Source organism: Anticarsia gemmatalis, chromosome 11, assembly GCF_050436995.1.
Source record: "Anticarsia gemmatalis isolate Benzon Research Colony breed Stoneville strain chromosome 11, ilAntGemm2 primary, whole genome shotgun sequence".
Taxonomy (NCBI): Eukaryota; Metazoa; Arthropoda; class Insecta; order Lepidoptera; family Erebidae; genus Anticarsia; species Anticarsia gemmatalis.
Window position 1 is genome coordinate 2,333,052 of NC_134755.1, and position 17,867 is coordinate 2,350,918.

The window sequence follows — 17,867 nt, forward strand, 5'->3', positions numbered from 1 at the left end:
CGGCCCATGTGTATTATCGATAGGCGACGATAGGTATAAGTACCCGTAAAACTAAGTACGCCAACATTATTGTGATTGTTCAACTTAGATAGGTTCAGTAGATATTACTCAACTTACCATAGCATTAATCTCAACTCTGTTACGTTCTAGATTGTTCTTGTCGATCCTGAGCGCCTCCAGTGTCTTCTGCATGGACTCTTTCTCTTGCAAGAGTTGGTGAAGATCAGCGTTGGCTTGATCCAGCTTACCTGATATTTACCATAATTATTAGGAAAATAAAACAAAACATTTTTACATGTACAATTGGAAAGAATATTGGGAACTACTGATTAGAAGCGCTTCTAAAATAAGGGTAGTTATTATAAAAATTTTACCGCAAATCTAGGTATTGTTTACCTTGAAGATCTTGAACTTTGTTCTCCAACGAAGCAACAGCCAAGTCAGCCGTCTCGCCGTGCTTTCTACATGTTATAAGCTGCTCTCTACTGTTTTGTAGTTTCACCTAAAACATTTAACAGTTTAGTAAACAAAGAAAGTGAGAAATATTTCGGCTCAAAATGAGATCATATTTTAACTACTGGTCTTGTGATATGGACAGGTACGGTTCAACACCCATTGAGCTATTTTGTGATAAAAAATTACAAATTATTTCTCAACTTTTCCGTGGCGGTTGTCATTGTATTGGTGCCAATAGTCACATTGGCGTTCACATCACGGGACGATAGGAGCAAATGAAATAGCTTTTTGCTTTTGTTTGTATTGTTCTTACCTGTAGCTCGTGTATTTGTATCTGATACTTGTGTAGTGCGGCTTGTACGGCTGATATGGTGCTCTCCGCGAACGCCGTCGCGTTGGCGGACGATGATACGCGCTTCGGTGATCTGTACGAATAAAACCACGATAAAATAAATTAAATTAATGGCATGACTGTCTATGTACCTTACCAAACTGACAAGAGTAAGGTTTTAAGTTTTTCATTTACTTATTTTGATTGTACCTTATGATATGTACCAAGCATTGTCATAGACTGAAATCATATTTTTTATTTGTATTTATTATTTGAAAGAATTTCAGATTTTAGATGATTTTTAACACTCTATATAAAATCAGGATCAGAGAATCAACATTGAGATAATAAAATTTACCATATTATATATTTTTTATGTTCATGTATACTGACCGGTCGTGCAGATGTATGTGCGTGGAGTGCGGTGTGTGTGGCGTGTGTGCAGGCGCAGGGTCGGTGTCCGAGTCGTGTATGAGCGCGCGCGCTACTTCCTCCAATGCACCGCGCATCACGTTGGCCTCGTTGCATGCTACTTCGGCCATCTCACAACGTTCCTCCTGTCAACACACATAAGATAATTTACTTAATCACAAATAGTGACTATTACAAATCCACAGGAAAGGACAGTAATGCCATCTAGCGTTAACAATAAGAATTCTAATAATACAGGCCTTCAGGTGGCGTGAAAATCCAAGTAAGATCAGTAAGGACATCTAGCGACTCGGAACTAATTCCGATTTTAGTTCATAAAAAAAGGCTTATAAGAAAAGGTTTTCACGATAATACGAACAGCACATGAATTATGTTCATTTCTGTAAAATACGAATGAATACTAACAAGTCCCTGCAGTTCCCCAAGCAGTCGTTGTATCCTGGCGTCTCGTTCCCTCAGCTCAGACAGCGCGGTGTCTCTCTGCGCGGTCATATCACGCAGATCAATGCGCATGCTCTCCACACTGATGTTACCAGATGGCGTTGTTGTCATGCCAGTGATGCAGGAAGATTGGCCGGGAGGACAGACGCAGGGTTGATTGTGACCGGACTGGAATTGACCACCAGGCTGGAATTGTCCACCAGGTTGGAACTGGCCACCAGATTGGAATTGGCCACCAGGTTGGAACTGGCCGCCAGGTTGGAATTGGCTGCCGGTTTGGAATTGACCAGCAGAGTGGTAGTCACCTTGCTGCTGTTGGATAACAATATTATTATTATTAAATGATTATGCCTTCAAAATTTTATGTGGTCAATTTTAAAACTGAAATCTTGCAAAATCAGTGCAGAAGTAAATTAAAGATAATTTCAAGATCTTTAGTTTATATTTGTGGGATAATAGTCTTCACAGATTACGAACTAAACTTCCTATGTAGATAGCCAATAATAGCACCGTTTAACGATAAGCAAACCTTTTTTGTCTACTTAGTTCATACATATCTTTCTTTTTTAACATAAATATTACAATAATAAGATATTATTAGTAAGTAAGCTAACTCGACTCTCTTACCTTGCCTCCTTGCCCACCAAACCCACCACCAACTCCACTTTGAGCAGCAAACGCATTGATAGAATATCCACTGAGCATGCCGATCAGTTCCCTGGCGTTAGAGTCAAAGTCGTTCTTGACTCGGTACAGGTCACGCTCAGTGTTGGTCTGCAGCTCGGAGAAGTGGCGCTTGACGGAAACCACCTCGCGCCACAGGCTGAGCAGGCGATTGTGCTCGCTGGAGTAGTAGTCGTTGAACGCCTGAAGATCAATGTCATTGCTCATGCTTATGATATGATGTGTGTATTATTCTAGAGTTACATTATGGTGCGATTTTATTACGATTTAATAGTTCTTGTACCAAACTCTATATACTTGTAGTGGAGTAAGACATTTCTTTGTGCTTTAGATTAAAGTACAAAACCAAATGGATTGGATGATTTTTATGATTCTTTGTTCATATATTTATGGTAGAGATTGTTTAAATTACCTTTCAACAAAGTGTGAAAGTTTTACTTTAGTCTTTAATTTTTTTTTAATGTGTTTATTTGAGGTATTACTTATCTGGATACCTTTAAAGAAGTGGTAATCAATATTAAATTTACTGATGTCATATGCATTCAGAATGTTAATCTGTACAACAAACCTGTTCCTCATCCTTCCACTCGTCTTCTTTGATGGCCATCTCATCCCGCAGTGCCTCCCAGTCATTGGTGAGTTTCTGCAGATCAGCCGTCAGAGCCTCGTTCAGATGATGGGACTCCTCCAGCTGGTCTCTCAGCAAGGTGTTCTGCTGCACCAGTTTCTCACACCTTGGTACCAAGAAAATGTAGATTATTTAACAATGCAATTTTGCTTATGAATTTGTTGCTTGAGTGAGTAGCACAATGATCAGTGTGGATTAAGACATTTGAAATGTTGTGAAATCTATAAATCATTACCATAGATTTAGTAATAATTTGTAGGTATTTCTGATTTTATAAAGGTACTGCGTTACTTACTAAAGACTGTATAAAATAAATATTCCTTTTTATTTGTATTATAATAAAATTAGCCTACAACAAACATGGCCCCAGATTGGTGAGGTGCTATGATATTATTGTCTATACTATTACTTTGTACTATGTATTACATGGAAATTTGCACAGCCAGAGATACAGACAGTATTTATGTCCCTACCTAACAGATATTGATCAAACAACTTTCAGATGCTAACTTACTTGCGTTTTTCTTCATCAAGCCTCCTCAACGCGGTCTCGAGGTCGTTGATCCTGGCATCGGCAGCGGCCACGGCGGCGGACGCACAGGACACGGGCGGCGGTGGGAGCGCAATGCTCGACTTAGCGCCCGGCGACCGGTACGTAGAAGGCTCGCTGCGTGGAGTCGACTCCAGCATGTGAGTCTCCAGCTCCGAACATCGCTGCTTGTATTGAAGCACCTAAGAATATACGTGTTTATTAAATATTTATTGAGAATATCGATCAATCAAACTCATGTTGTTAGGTATTGTTTATCAATTATTGATTAGGAAAACTTGAATTACTTGAAAAAATGTATGCTGGAATCATTTGTGGGTACTAAAATTTACCTCATTTCAGACATTTCCAACGACTATTTTATGAAATATACAACAAAAAACCAATAATAAGCCGCTACGATATTGATCGAAAAGTGACATTTGTTTGTTTTGATGGAGATTTGACATTTAGATCACGTTCGGAAACATAAAAATTGTCATAAAGTGTTGATGAAAATGTAGACCAGAACAAAAAATGCAATAGAAATTAGAATTCATTATTTTACAATGTAAAATATGTTGTTTTTATGTCCTGTTATTGTTTTTTTAATATGGTAGCGCCTAGACATAATAGATAAACCTCATTAAAAATAAATTACCGGCATCAAACACATAGATCTATGTTACTCAATCATTTTAAACACGTGGTATTAATTAGTACCTTTGCCTGAAGTCGAGACACCAGCTGGGCCTGTCCTTGCTGCGCCCTACGATAAGCGTCAAGTCGACGCTTATGGTCGGCAGCTTCGCCCGCAAGACGAGCGCGGAGTTCTTCATTCTGCCGTCGCAGGTCGCTGCTCACGCTACCCACCGGAGAATCCATCTCCGGTGGACTGTCCAACGACTTCTAGATGCAAATTTAAAATGCTCTTAATTTATAGCAATAACGCGGTGGAAGTCGACTCGTGACTCGTGCATCCTTCTTTTGCTGATGATTCAGGTATATCTTTTATTAACAGTAGGTAGGTACTTTATTAAACAAGGTTAAATTATACAATGATCATACCTCCTTCTTCAAACGTTGATGTGGGAGAGTGCTCGGCCGCCTACCGATTGGCGCCCGAGCGCTCCTCGGCGTAGTTAGACCTTCCCTCGTAGGCAACTAGAACAAACAAAAATATGCATTAAATTTGATCGTTTCCATTTCTGGCTAAAAAAGGTAAAATGGTTGAGTAATTAACAAAAACATTATAAGCGACTACGACCTGAAAAGTAACTTTCTTCTTGACCTTCTTTTGTTTCATTTCCAAATAAAAATGACGAGCAGACTTAAATTCGAAAGACATTTTGCACCACCGCTTAACTCATTCACTATCAGTAAAATTTTCACAAAAATAAAATAAAACCAACGTCGAAACGCGAGGAAAAACGAAAGAGTTGGAATTGAAAAATAAAAGACCACATTCTGAGGTGTGGCAACAAGCAAAATGCGGTTTGTACTGCAGAAATAAGTCGGGCGAGCTTTCCATAGGGCGGGAAGAATGCTGGCTATCGGGCTAGGCATCTAATTACTACCGCCTACAATGCAGTTACTCACCAAGACCCCTTGTTAAGGTGAATAAACCTGTCCCCCTTTTAGCACTAAATAAATTATTATTAAGTACAAAGAACCGTATTGTACCTCGGTAATCAACCCTAATGATTTGCCGAGTCATTGTGAGATAATGGTTCAACGTTGAATCAATATAACTATTTTATTTGTTTTCAGGAGCCAAGAGGCTCCGCTACGCCTAACGCTACAATTCGTAGCAGGGCTACGAAACATGAAGACTGTGTAAGACAGACTTTACACAGATTAATAAAGCAACCTTATTCTAGTATTATTATTAGTAAATCAAATTTTCCATTTATGAAGTAGGTAGGTATTGCATATTTTCTTTTTAATGATTATTAGTGTCTCAATGTGTCCACAACTTAATCAAAGGCAGCTCAATGTATGGAAAACTCGCAAGCTAGTTGTAAAACTTTGGTGCAGTAAACATACAGGTAGGTAATCTAAACAAGACAACACACTTGTGATTACTTTTATTCTATGGAAATAATAATCAATCGTTGAATGAAAAGTACTTATGAAGTAAGTACTAAATTATAGCTTCAATGACAACAATAACTAGAAAAAAATACGACGTTCTTTTAGTACACATGCAATGAGAGACAATGTTCGTAATAATAAACTAGTAGTTACCTACTATGTAGGTCAGGCAATAGGTCAATTACCTTAGCATTATCGTATGGCATTCACGAGTTGGTACCTTAACTTAACCTTGCCGAACAAAGCATGTAAACAAACCACACTCGAAGGTAAACACTATCTTTTCCTGCATAATAATTTACAATTTGTTTAAATGACTTACCTATTTGTATAAAAATGTGTCGACGTCCATGTTTCACAGGTGATTTTCGATTAGAATTTACGAATAAAATTGACAATACGCACGTATCCTAGCAACGCAATCAACGCCTACGCTACATCAATTATTAATTTATCATAACCACCATTTAATTAAATTAATGTTATTTGATTTTTACCCTATTTTCTAGCCTACATGATTTGTTAAACACTTTTAATTAAAACACGCATTCAAATAAATTCATTTCGTTTTTGTTTTATTTTATGTGATTTGAAGTGTGTTCCATTTTTTTCTTTTCAGAACACCTGCTGCGATAATTTAGCAACCAGTTATAAATAAATACGAACACAAGTAAACAGGTTTTAATCGGTTTAAATAAAGACTGCCATAGTTTTTAGTACTATTTTTTACACGTGCGTTCAGCAAAAACTTATGGGGTGTACTGTTTAAAAATTTACGAATATTATTAACTGAGGGGCGATCGTTTCGCTTGACTGATCACCCCCACGAGTTCAGGTGTACCTACCTCAATGTTATGATAATGATAACACTTTTTTTATTTGGGTTCCATATTGTTAAAACCTTATCTGATAACAGTGTATGTAGTAACGGATTAAATACAATATTGTATAGTTCTAGGAACGTTCGTTTTCGTCTCCAATCCGAAACGCCAAATCCCCTGGTAGCTAAGCACTACATGAATAGAATTAGTAATACATATTACTTGTAATTTACATAAATAATAATTAGTGTCTTTGAATAAGGAGTTGAAACGAGATAAACATTGTCATCAATAATTGCTGAAGTCGTTTAAAAGTAAAACAATCAATGCATAACCAGTATATTATTTAATTAATATTGTGTTTTTTCGGAAATTATTTTATGAGTTTGGTATACGGAACATAGCAAACAACAGTGATGTTCACAACTGTCCTCTACTTACTATTGATTGCCAAACTTTTTCGTCAAAATCTGAATGTCATTTATAAATTAACGGAGGGACTCCGAGGGACTGATTGAGGGTGTGTAATGTCTACACAAATGTATATTTAACTAGATTTTATTTTACGAGGACTCGGTAGCTGAATTAGTTGGCAGCAAAGAATAAACACAGCTCTCTCACGGTTTGATATCCGGGTCTAAAAGACCTGGATGCTAGTGGCAGAAAGCGGATGATTTGCATAAATGGGAGGAAGCTTATGTTTGCTAAAAGAATAAATGAACGACTAAGAAATCAATATATCTTATCCTTTAGGACAAGAAAAAGTATAGGTACCTACACAGCAGAATGACAAATAAGAAAGGGTCTCCAATTTATTTTACTATTTCTGCAAGATTATTAAAAGAACATGGTACAAGAATGTTATAGCAATAGCTGATAGGGTCTGACGAAATAGTGATTTGTGTAATATTTTTCTTATTACTCTAATATTTTTCTTAGTATTGAAAAATGCTGTGTAACTAATTCAGCGTGGTAATCTAAAGTCAATGTCTTGTTTGTTTACAAAATAAGAAGTGGGTGGACACGTAATACACGTAATTCAAATTATTAACTAGCCAATCGGCCATTGGACTTTAGGCTAAAGGAAGGGATTTGATGTAATGAATTATTACAGATGCCAATTATTAAAAACAAGATAATAATTAAGAAATTGTTTGGTGTAAAGGTTCGTTCACAGCAAATTGCGTTATTTGATGAAAAGAGCTTTTTCATAATTTTAAAAGATTCGGTTTAATTCGACTCTTGAAAAGCTGTCTTCTAATTATTTTTACAGTTCTTAAAAGTGTGTAAAATCCTAACGTATAATATTTAACAAAATATTTGCAAAATACAAACCCAACTCTTAAGATTGAATTTAACAAATAATTTAGATTTGAGTCGGGCTTTATGTTTAGCAGAATTGTACTTGCTTAGAAAGCAACTAAGCTAATACGTTAACTTCAAAATTACATCTTATTCCTAATAAAAATCTTTTGTGAAACCTTAACTTTATTTTTTAGGACTACATGTCTATTTTCACGAAAGAAATTCTTCATCGGCCTGTATTATATTTTCACAAATCATCGTACAATAAATAGGCCTACAAAATATCACAAACATGATACACAAATCCTAAGACACGACGTGCGTCACGGCTGCGCTGAGTTCGATGACCGATATCACAATCCCTGATAAGCTCTTACAGTTACTTGTAATTTCTTCAAGATAACCACTGCTAATTTACTACATTTATTCACCTAATTTCTATAGTGTATGTTTTATTCTTAATGTGGGGCCATTGATTTACCGGTCGAGAGAAGGCCACCTAATAGTTCCCAGTCTTTATACAGTAGTGGGCACTGATATGATATATTGTAGAATGTAGAGTAATAAAAAAAAGCCTTTATTGGACTGTACTACAAATCATACTTTCTAACTTTCTTTTTGTTTAAAAATACGCTAAGCGGTTTCCTTAATCTGGGTAAAGGTCTCTTACAAAGACGCCCATTTCATCCTTTTTTGTGCTATATGCCACCAGTTTTGGCCAGCAGCACTTTTGATTTGTGGTATGTAGAGTACTTTATATGAATTGAATTCCATTTCAGTTCATTGAAGTCTCTAGGTTCTTTAGGTAAAGGTATGAATAGGTATCCAGACGTTTATGAACCTAGTCGTGTTCACTGGTCTGTAAACGATCAGTGAGTTGTGCAACCTTCAGCGCGGACAGACTATGATTACTTACCTACTAAGATGATGAAGAGTGACTCCTTATTTGTAGTCGTGTTCCCGTTAGTAGTAAGTGCCGGCCGTTGTCAATAAAAGATTAGCTAAGCTTTACTAAAGACCTTTTCGTGACACGAAAATCCCTGCAATTTTCACAATAACAAGTAGTATTTTCCGAGTGGAAAATCCAATAAGTATTTGCTCGATTAGAAAACAAACATCGTAATCACCAGTCGCTTATAATGCCACCACAATGACATTTTTGATATTTTATGAGTGAATAGTGGGTTGGCGTTAACACGTTTTTTTTTTTTTTTTTAGGAACTCAAATCTGTACACAAAAAGGAAAACCCTGCCTCTCAAACTAGGTAACCTGTATCTTGAGAGACAGTGATTCATTTGAACAGTGATACAATAGTTATAAGAAGTAGACTGTGTCGAAGAAAAGCGAGATGAGTTCCCTTGCTCCACTAGCATGGAAATGTCAAGAACTGCCACTGGTACTTCTAGGCGTGCGTAGCGCCTGGCCCTACTTCAAGGCGCTACGCATGCCTAGAAGTACCAGTGGCAAAGCTTCGGTCCACTGGGAAGCAGGAGCGTATTAATTTTGCACTGTTTTCAAACTCAGCACCATCAAAATCGTCACACAAATCGAATGTTGTAAGTTTTAAAGATAATTTTGGCTTAGTTACCTACTTATTTTTTGTAGATAGTATTACGTCACATGATTATGCGTAACTAGTATGAGTTACCAAGGCGACCTGTCTGGGGGGGCTTTATCTAAAGAAATGTTAGATTAACACTAAATTACGGTAATAATCTTCATATAATCTAATATAAGTCTCGGCGTTTTATTGGTTTCTTTTTGGACTTTCGATACAGCTCGCTTGGTGCAAGAGCGATTGTGGGTATACGTATGACAGGACAATATTAGGCAATTCCTCTACTAAGGCTTACCAATACGAATCCGACCATTATCAATGAACGAAGAAGAAGAATAGTTGTATATAGATTTTGTACCTATAATCCTTATATAAAAACGCACTAAATATCTAACACCAAATACCTAGGTACGCGAATAACATTTCACAAGCCCTTGAGATTATTTTGGCTTTCTGTAACCCATCTCAAGACCTAGCCCTCTCTCGTTCGGGAGGAGAGCCTTGCTCAGCAGATAGTCAGTGCCGGGGCAGGACGCAGTCACTTCAAAAAGTATTCCGGCTGCTTAAAAGGTTTACACAGATGTCTTTAAAATATTTACAATACTGTAATAGTCTGCCTACCAACTTATCAATCAATAACACACTAATATCTGGGGGCACGGAAGTGCCCCCGCAAGTCGAGCAAAAAAAAAGCGGCACGGCCGTAACATCCTTTTCTCGAAGCAATTCGGCCTATTTTTGACACCCCTATAATTTCGTTGTGGATAAAACAAGAAGCCTGGATTTTCAGCAATTAATCAGTCATTGTATAAACACGGTATATTTAAAATTTCAGTTAATTTGAACCAGTAGTTTAAGAATGACAACTTGTTAAAAATTTTAATTTTGTCACTCACTGATTCACTGACTCACTGACTCACTGACTCACCGATCATCAAAAGTCTAAGGTACTTCTAGCAGACTTAGAAGCTTAAAATTTAGAATACAAATAGGGTTTAGTGTTTTAATCATAGGAAAAATGTAATATTTCGTAATTTCAGTCCAGTTTTCTAAATACACCAACTGCAACAATAGCTTTGTAATCCCATATAAATGTATAAGATTACAAGGTTACATTTGCAGTTAATGAATGATTATTACTGTAGAAAATAAAATAAATAGGTGTAAATAAGTACCTACTATATGAGGCATAACGGGAGGGGGTATAGGGTGGATAAGGGTGTTTAGCCCATGAAACTGAACAACATTCCCATAGGAAAATATGTGGAATTATGAAAAAAAAACGTCTTTCCATACAAATCGGACTTATGTTCGCTCTACAAAAAGAAGTGAGATGCCATCAAAAACATTCTGTAAAAACCTCAAGTCTCGCCGTAAAAAGTTGTGAGATCTAAATAATACCAAGTCGATTTATCTATTTAGTCTCTACTTAAAGGACCTTCTGTCTTGAGTTATTACGTATGTTATTATCATGCCAATTTAAAAACAATACCTTTAAAACAAATAGATCGACTTGGTCATCGCAAGAAAACACAAATTCGCCATTAACATTTCAGGAGCATTAACTTCTCGTCGTGCTGTGTAGTGTGATACATACTAATAATCAAATCATGCGATGGCCAGGTCGGTCTATTTGTTTTAAAGGTATTGTTTTTAAATTGGCATGATAATAACATACGTAATAACTCAAGACAGAAGGTCCTTTAAGTAGAGACTAAATAGATAAATCGACTTGGTATTATTTAGATCTCACAACTTTTTACGGCGAGACTTGAGGTTTTTACAGAATGTTTTTGATGGCTTCCTTTTACCTCAATAAATTAATTCTGCTACCGAAAAAGCACCCTTAACGCTCCGATAAGTAGTAATATAAATAAAATAACAGTCGAGACTGCATAATGTTATCTTATCCGAATGTTTTTATAAGAACTGCACTTCAATAACAATCGTTGTATAACAGTACGTGTATTGTAGGATTTTTTCTGATAACTGTTGACCTCGAATTCAAAATGCATTAATATTGATAAAGTTATTGACATGTTTGTTTTACTGTATCTGCAGTTTCTAAGTGCTATATGAGCGGTATATATTATGTATTTACGTGAGACGGGAAGACAATAACTCTATGCTAGTAACTAACTATTTAGGGTTTCTATTAGATATTACTCTATGTCGCCACTCAGCTTAGCTTGTGTAATAAAAATAAAAGGTAATAAGAATGCTTGTTCCAAATTTCCTTCCATTATAGTACGTGTGATGAAATCTTTAAGAACATTTTATATTATGTTAATGGAACGCTACGCCGTGTACTTGCCTAGGACAGACTTCGCAATAAAAAGATACGTTTTACACTTGCAAGTATTTATCTGGTTTTAATTAATCCTTTAAATCCTAGGGTCCTAAAACTGCCTAAAAGAACACTAAAAACCGCACCCAAATCGGTTTCACTTAGGTGTTACGGTGCGACAGACAGACACACGGACAGACTTCTTCTTAGTTCAAATTTATAACACGCTTTAAAAAAAATGAAACAACAAAATTAGGAAATTCTGAAATGAAATAGCGGTAAAAACCGACCTGCGGTTATAGTCCAAACAAGCTAATCATAATCGCTTTCCTTCGATATCATTCACGATATAGACGGACAAATATGTTAGATAAAGTGAAAATAAACACCGAACGATTTCCGTTATCATAGAAATTAAGAGATTATGTGCTTGGCATATTGTTTTTCTGTCTGTTGGCAAGGCTAGATTAGTCACGTCGTCGACTTACTCGTGTCGTGTGGGGTCTAACAGCAAAACACATTTACAGTAGATAGAATTAGAATAGATATTAAATAGATCGGCTTGTTTGGATTACACAAATTACGACATTTATTAGTTACGACTAGCTTTTAAGTGGCAGACTAAATAAACGCGTACGGCGTTTTCAAGAGTACAACTAGTCCCTGCAACTCGCTGCCGAAAAGGGACTAAATCGTGTGCGACGTCCCATAGTTTTTTTAAGCTTTATTTAGTAGAGAGCCTAGATCTGCTCAATTTATGTAGGCAGGCGGATCACAGAGGATCTAAATTGCTAAAAGCCGCGAACCTTACATACAAGGCTTTGTATTAAATTGTTGGATTGCAGGTACTTGTCGGATTTGGGGTTTTGGTATACAGGAAGAGGAAGCAGTGAAAATAGGACTTATTTGTTTCACGTCTCAAAAAATAATGTGCAATTAAGCACTACAGCTTACATTTAAAAAAAGCATAACTCAGTACTCCTAATAATTACGTTCTTTCGTCATTTTGCATAGTTTCCTTAAATTTTAGGTAGGTATTTCTATCTCAATTTTATGCAGCTAAAGATAACCCACATGATTCAATTGCGATGCCTTTATAAACGTGGCCTAGGAGTAAATGGATTTCGTGCTGCATGGCATCAACTAAACAGTAGACTTGATCAAGCCGTATTGAGTTTTGATAGCTATCAATAAGAGGTAGTTGTTCTAAAAGCTTTTAGTTTAAAACCGATAAGTTTCTTCATACATATCTTAAGTAACCGCTAAAGCCATTGACTTTTACTTGACATTTATTAAGTAGAGGCAAAACTGGTTCTTCATAAAACTATGAAATAAATTCGTGAAGAATCTTTGACTGTAATTTTTACTGTAACCCTATACTATGACTGTTACTTTTGATGAAGAAACTGGCCGTAAACCAACACCATCAAGCCTTTTTAGCAAACGTTATGATGATAATGAGAGTCGTCTAGGATCTGCAAAATTCCCAGTTACCCGTTCATCATATTTAATGCAGCTAGGGCAGTAGACAACCGGTTAATGTTGTTCAACTGGTTATGAACGTCTTGTATTTTGTATTGTACTTAATAATAGGGCAAGCGAATGTATAATCAAGTAGGTACCTACATAGAGTTTGCATCATTTTTATTTACAGCTCATTTTATAAACGCCTTTACTGACAAAACTCACAGGATTTGTCATGCACAGAACCAAGATATAGTTAGTAGACATTAGAATAAAATCTGCCGTAAAGTTTAGAAATATTATAATAGATTTTTCATCCATTCCATGAAATTGCGCCTTCTTCCCATAGCGGTAGGCAGAGACCAAAGAACGATCCTGATCGTGTGGTCGTTTTACTTTCAGAAAAGAAAATTGTGAGCTGTATGAATTCAATAGGTACAATATTACTACTAGGTATAAAAGATTACCATAATTGCAAATAAAACGACAATAAAATTATCATTATCACTGTTATCTTGTAGTTAAAAAGAATATGACGCAAGTGGACCGTGGTCCAGCGTCGGAGAGCAATCATTCGGCCGTTGACTCACGCCTATCTTATCGAACACCCTTTGTTATTGATTTCTAACTCAAAATATTATGACTCAAATTAAATGTGTGCCTTTATAAAAAAATATGTCTGGCTGGCAATGATTCCTTCGAATATATGCTTTTATAAAAAATGTTAAATGTCTGGCTGGCAGTGATTCTTTTTTTGTTTTAAGAGTACCAAGTTCAAAGTAGAACTTTCTAAAAATAAAATTTGCGCACGATATTTATGTTATTAGTTTAAGTGCACAAACTGTGATAGTAATGATATATTTTTTATTGTGTTGTGATACTTTTGAGTTCGAGGAGCTCAAAATTATTATAACAGACTTGCGATTTTATGTTAAACTCGCCTAAAATAACGTAAACAATGTTCTTGTTGTGATATCAACAAACGCTTTAATTTTATCAATTTGAAACTACAAATGACAATACAAACAAGACGACTTGTAGAAACACAAATCACGAAACGTCCAGAATATTTGCGAATAATACGAGATCTTTGTACACGCACTTGGTCAGCTTTGAATGAGACTTGATAATGCTTTATATCAACCATTGCAGTTTCGAGCGATCTTGAGACAGACATTTGAAAGGTGCATTATGCCTTGTAGACGTACAGGTAAGGACCTATAATAAGACTCTACATTCCCGTTTAATACCACACGGTATTGAAACTCTTCCCCTCTAGCATGTATTTTATTTTTTGTTTATAATCTACTACTCATTTATTGTACAACAAGTAAGAGTTTAACCTAAAGCCTTCAATAAAGTAATCTGTAGAATTAACATTATTATCGAAACGTCCAATCAAAAGAAAAACATAAAAACTTAATATACAGACACTTCGCCAAAACAAATCAGAACGAATGTCTACAAAACGGTGATCAAACAACAGATACGCATTTACGCAAGCCATGCAAAACTTGAAGACTGAATTAGTCAAAGTTATATTGTGGTATACAGGAACAACCTGTTTATTTGTATCCCCGTGCGTGTCGGCTCGCCTGCTAACTGGGTCACAATAAACGTTTACGACCAAAATGATAATCTTGGTAAATAATCAAACGGCGATGGGACCAGACGACTGCCTTTCAAAGGATATGTAAGCAACGTATTTTGTTGCTAACCAAAAATTTGTCCCACTTTGCAAATCTGTGTTCGGCAGTCGTTCTTCAGTTGTCATTGTTAACTACATTATTTTGTCGATATATTTTTTTCTATAATTCGTTTACCTGCCAGTCTTTTTGCACACCAAAGGCTGTGAAAGGTACAGTTAATTTTGTAATAAGTAATAGTTATTATGTATCAGTGTGGATGTACCTACTTATATTTGACGGCGTTATAACCGTGCAGATAATAAATATCTATGAGAAATGTTTTGCAGACTTTGCGACATGTGATATTTTTGGTATTTAAGTACCTACATAGATATGGATATGGTTTAAATGAATATTGAACTCAAGCGATACATAGCGTTGACCTGATCGGGGATTTCCGAAAATTATTGATAGATAGATACTGGTTGGAATAAATATCTACGTGTCACAGAATAAGATATCCCTAGAAAATGTATAATTCATGACACTTTAATTACGTCTGCCTCAATCGATCAGTTCTCCCTAGTAGGAATAGACTTAAAGGGTTCGATCAATGAACGCGTAGCGACGCTACCAAAGCTGTCATTTCTCAGCAATAATCACGTGTTTATCGACATCCCTTGCACATTTCTTACCCTTTCCCCTTCAATTAAAACTGAAGGCAATGCAACTAACATTTATAATACGCGAAGTGTTCGTGTGTCTGTTTTAAAACGAACAGTGAATAGTGGCAGCAGTTGTTAAGTTGACAAAAACTATTCTCAACCCGTCAAGGTATAAATCTGTAGCCTGCGACAAAGGCATAAAAAATAACAAATACTCGTCTTTATTACCTTTTGCAGTGTTTACACAATATTTACGACTCCACAATGCAAAAATCCGCATTTTTTCGTCGATAATCGTCGTTCGCTCCCCTTTTTTCGCGTGGCCAAAACTTTAGCTCATTAGTGTCAAACTTTTCGATAGCGAACAGCTAACCGGTTATTAACAATAGAAGCAACTGATATTATAGCTAACTGGCGTAGTCTAGCTCTTTAACTTTAAATTTATCCTTTATAATGTCTAATTCGCCGCTTGAGCCGCGAATGAAACCGTAGATTCTGTTAACTGCCTTTTCGCTTGCTATTTTAGTTTAAAAACATGAGCTAGACACCAGTTAGCTTCAGACTAGGTACTATAATTGGTATTAAATTAGAAGAGGGATAATAGAAACACTAAACAGCTCTATTCAGGTATCAATTTGCGATTGCTTTATTTAATAAACGCTTTAATAGTCAATGAAGAGAAGACAAAACAACGTGTTTGGTGTTCGGTCCAGTTGGCTTACACCACTGTTATGATTATTAACCGTTTCAGAAGCACTTTGGATATTTATCATCAATTTTGTCTCGGTCTATTTATTTTCATTATTCGTTATCGCATTGTTCTCTTTTATCTTCGTGTTCACATCAACAAAACAGGTCAGACCTAGTTTGTAAGTTTCATAACTGGGTAATTCAAAACTAGACATTTTCAAGACAGAATAATCCTGTTTAACATTCTGATTACCGTTTAATTTTGAAGGAAACATTTGTTTAAGCTGCTGAAACTACCAAAGTAGTAAACTTTAGTATCATTTTCCAGGTTGAATGTCTTGTTATTGTAGCTCCATGCAAATTACTGTAACAACTCGTGAATCGACGTTGACATGAAGTTAACTTCAAACAACTGCTGGTACATTAGCATATCTTACAAACCGTAGTGAGTACTTATCGTATAAGGAACATTCCTCAGGTTTCAACATGTCCCCTGTCAACCGTCCTGCTTCCCATAAAACCGTCATGAATAGAAATCGTTTATTAAATCCGTATATCCGCGGTTCGTGACGGTCTCGCATGTCGCATCCCGACTTGCGAACTTCCCGCTCATAAATATCGTTTTATGTCATGTGTCAAAGCCGCCATCTTGGTAAACCGGTAAAATTCAACAAACATAAGTTTGCCGTTAGCACACTTAGAATTGTAAATTAGTGTGCGTTATGCCCTTGACATAGAGTCCAAAATTTGGAGAGGCCTATTTTTTACGTTACTAAATTTTTGCCGTTGTTTATAAAAATGGGAGTGCTCGTCTTCCTATCGATTGTGCCAACTGGTGCTTACCGCCGATCTCGATTCGTCGGCAATCGGCGGGCAATCGAGTAGATTACTCGGATTGTAGCCTCTAGTGATGCTACGAGAGGTGTAAATTCGGGCACCCGGTAAGTTCGTTTTGCTCGAAATAAACGAGGGTAATATTTTTGCAATTTTGCCGGTAATTACGGGCGTCATTTGCGACTTGCAAATGGCTGCGCTGGCTACGAACTATTACTAGATGTCATGTCATGAAGTGAAATAAATTACAGTACAACAATGCTCATTTACTATGATCAAAATTACATTCTGATAGTGAATAGTGATATGAAGTTAAACAATATCCATACAAGCCAAAAAACAACAATTCTGTATTTAGCTCTACATGGCCGCACTGAATTTTATCCCAGGTATATAATAGGTAATGTTTGCAAGACTAAATAATTTCAGGAAGGTTTATATTCTAGAAGAGAGGGAATTGATAACTTGACGTTTACTCTGCGTTCTGAACAATTTTATTAAACTTTAAATAGTTTCAATGCCTATTGTACGTCTTAAGTCATGGTACAGTAACAAAACAGACTGAATTATCTTGTGCCAATTCCACTAAATTACCAAAATACTCCGTACAGTTTCAGATACGAAATGCTTATGTAAATTTATTTGCGTTTACGAACATTCTGGCCAAATTTGATTTTGGTTTGCACGCACGATAGTACTACAGCGTAGCAACTGTACTAAAAATTGTTCTTTTACCTTTATTAACCAACTTTCGCTTAACGAAGATAGTTCGGAAAGTTTCTAGATACTGCTTATTACGTACTGTATGTATCGTTACAATAACATTTTGTTTTTGTTATGTTTTGATAACTAAGCGCCTAAAATAAAACTTTTGCGTATGTTTAGAAATTTCTTGAGAAACAAAACTTGACTCTTTAAGTTTCTAAAGAACTTTAGCTGCCTTTATAAGAAGTTGAAAATGTGTTTGACGTTTGATAAATGACCCATATTGCAGCCAGTCTAGCGTAGCGTAGCCTACA

At 36.2% G+C, this 17,867-nt stretch overlaps 1 protein-coding gene across 3 annotated transcripts in view; it reads right to left on the reverse strand.

Moving 5' to 3' along the window:
* Nucleotides 1-17,867, reverse strand: part of Root (ciliary rootlet coiled-coil, rootletin) — a 48,005-nt gene that overhangs the window by 20,286 nt on the left and 9,852 nt on the right. For 2 of the 3 annotated variants that reach the window (XM_076120406.1, XM_076120405.1), the window contains exons 2-11: nt 4,570-4,665; nt 4,225-4,410; nt 3,487-3,704; nt 2,913-3,078; nt 2,288-2,527; nt 1,625-1,972; nt 1,181-1,344; nt 770-881; nt 397-502; nt 118-248 (exon numbers count right to left, since the gene is read on the reverse strand). In XM_076120406.1, coding sequence (XP_075976521.1) covers nt 118-248; nt 397-502; nt 770-881; nt 1,181-1,344; nt 1,625-1,972; nt 2,288-2,527; nt 2,913-3,078; nt 3,487-3,704; nt 4,225-4,410; nt 4,570-4,665 — 1,767 coding nt within the window. Of the gene's footprint in view, nt 1-117; nt 249-396; nt 503-769; nt 882-1,180; nt 1,345-1,624; nt 1,973-2,287; nt 2,528-2,912; nt 3,079-3,486; nt 3,705-4,224; nt 4,411-4,569; nt 4,666-5,917; nt 6,087-17,867 lie in introns of those variants that run through there. The other variant, XM_076120407.1, reaches the window with a different exon arrangement.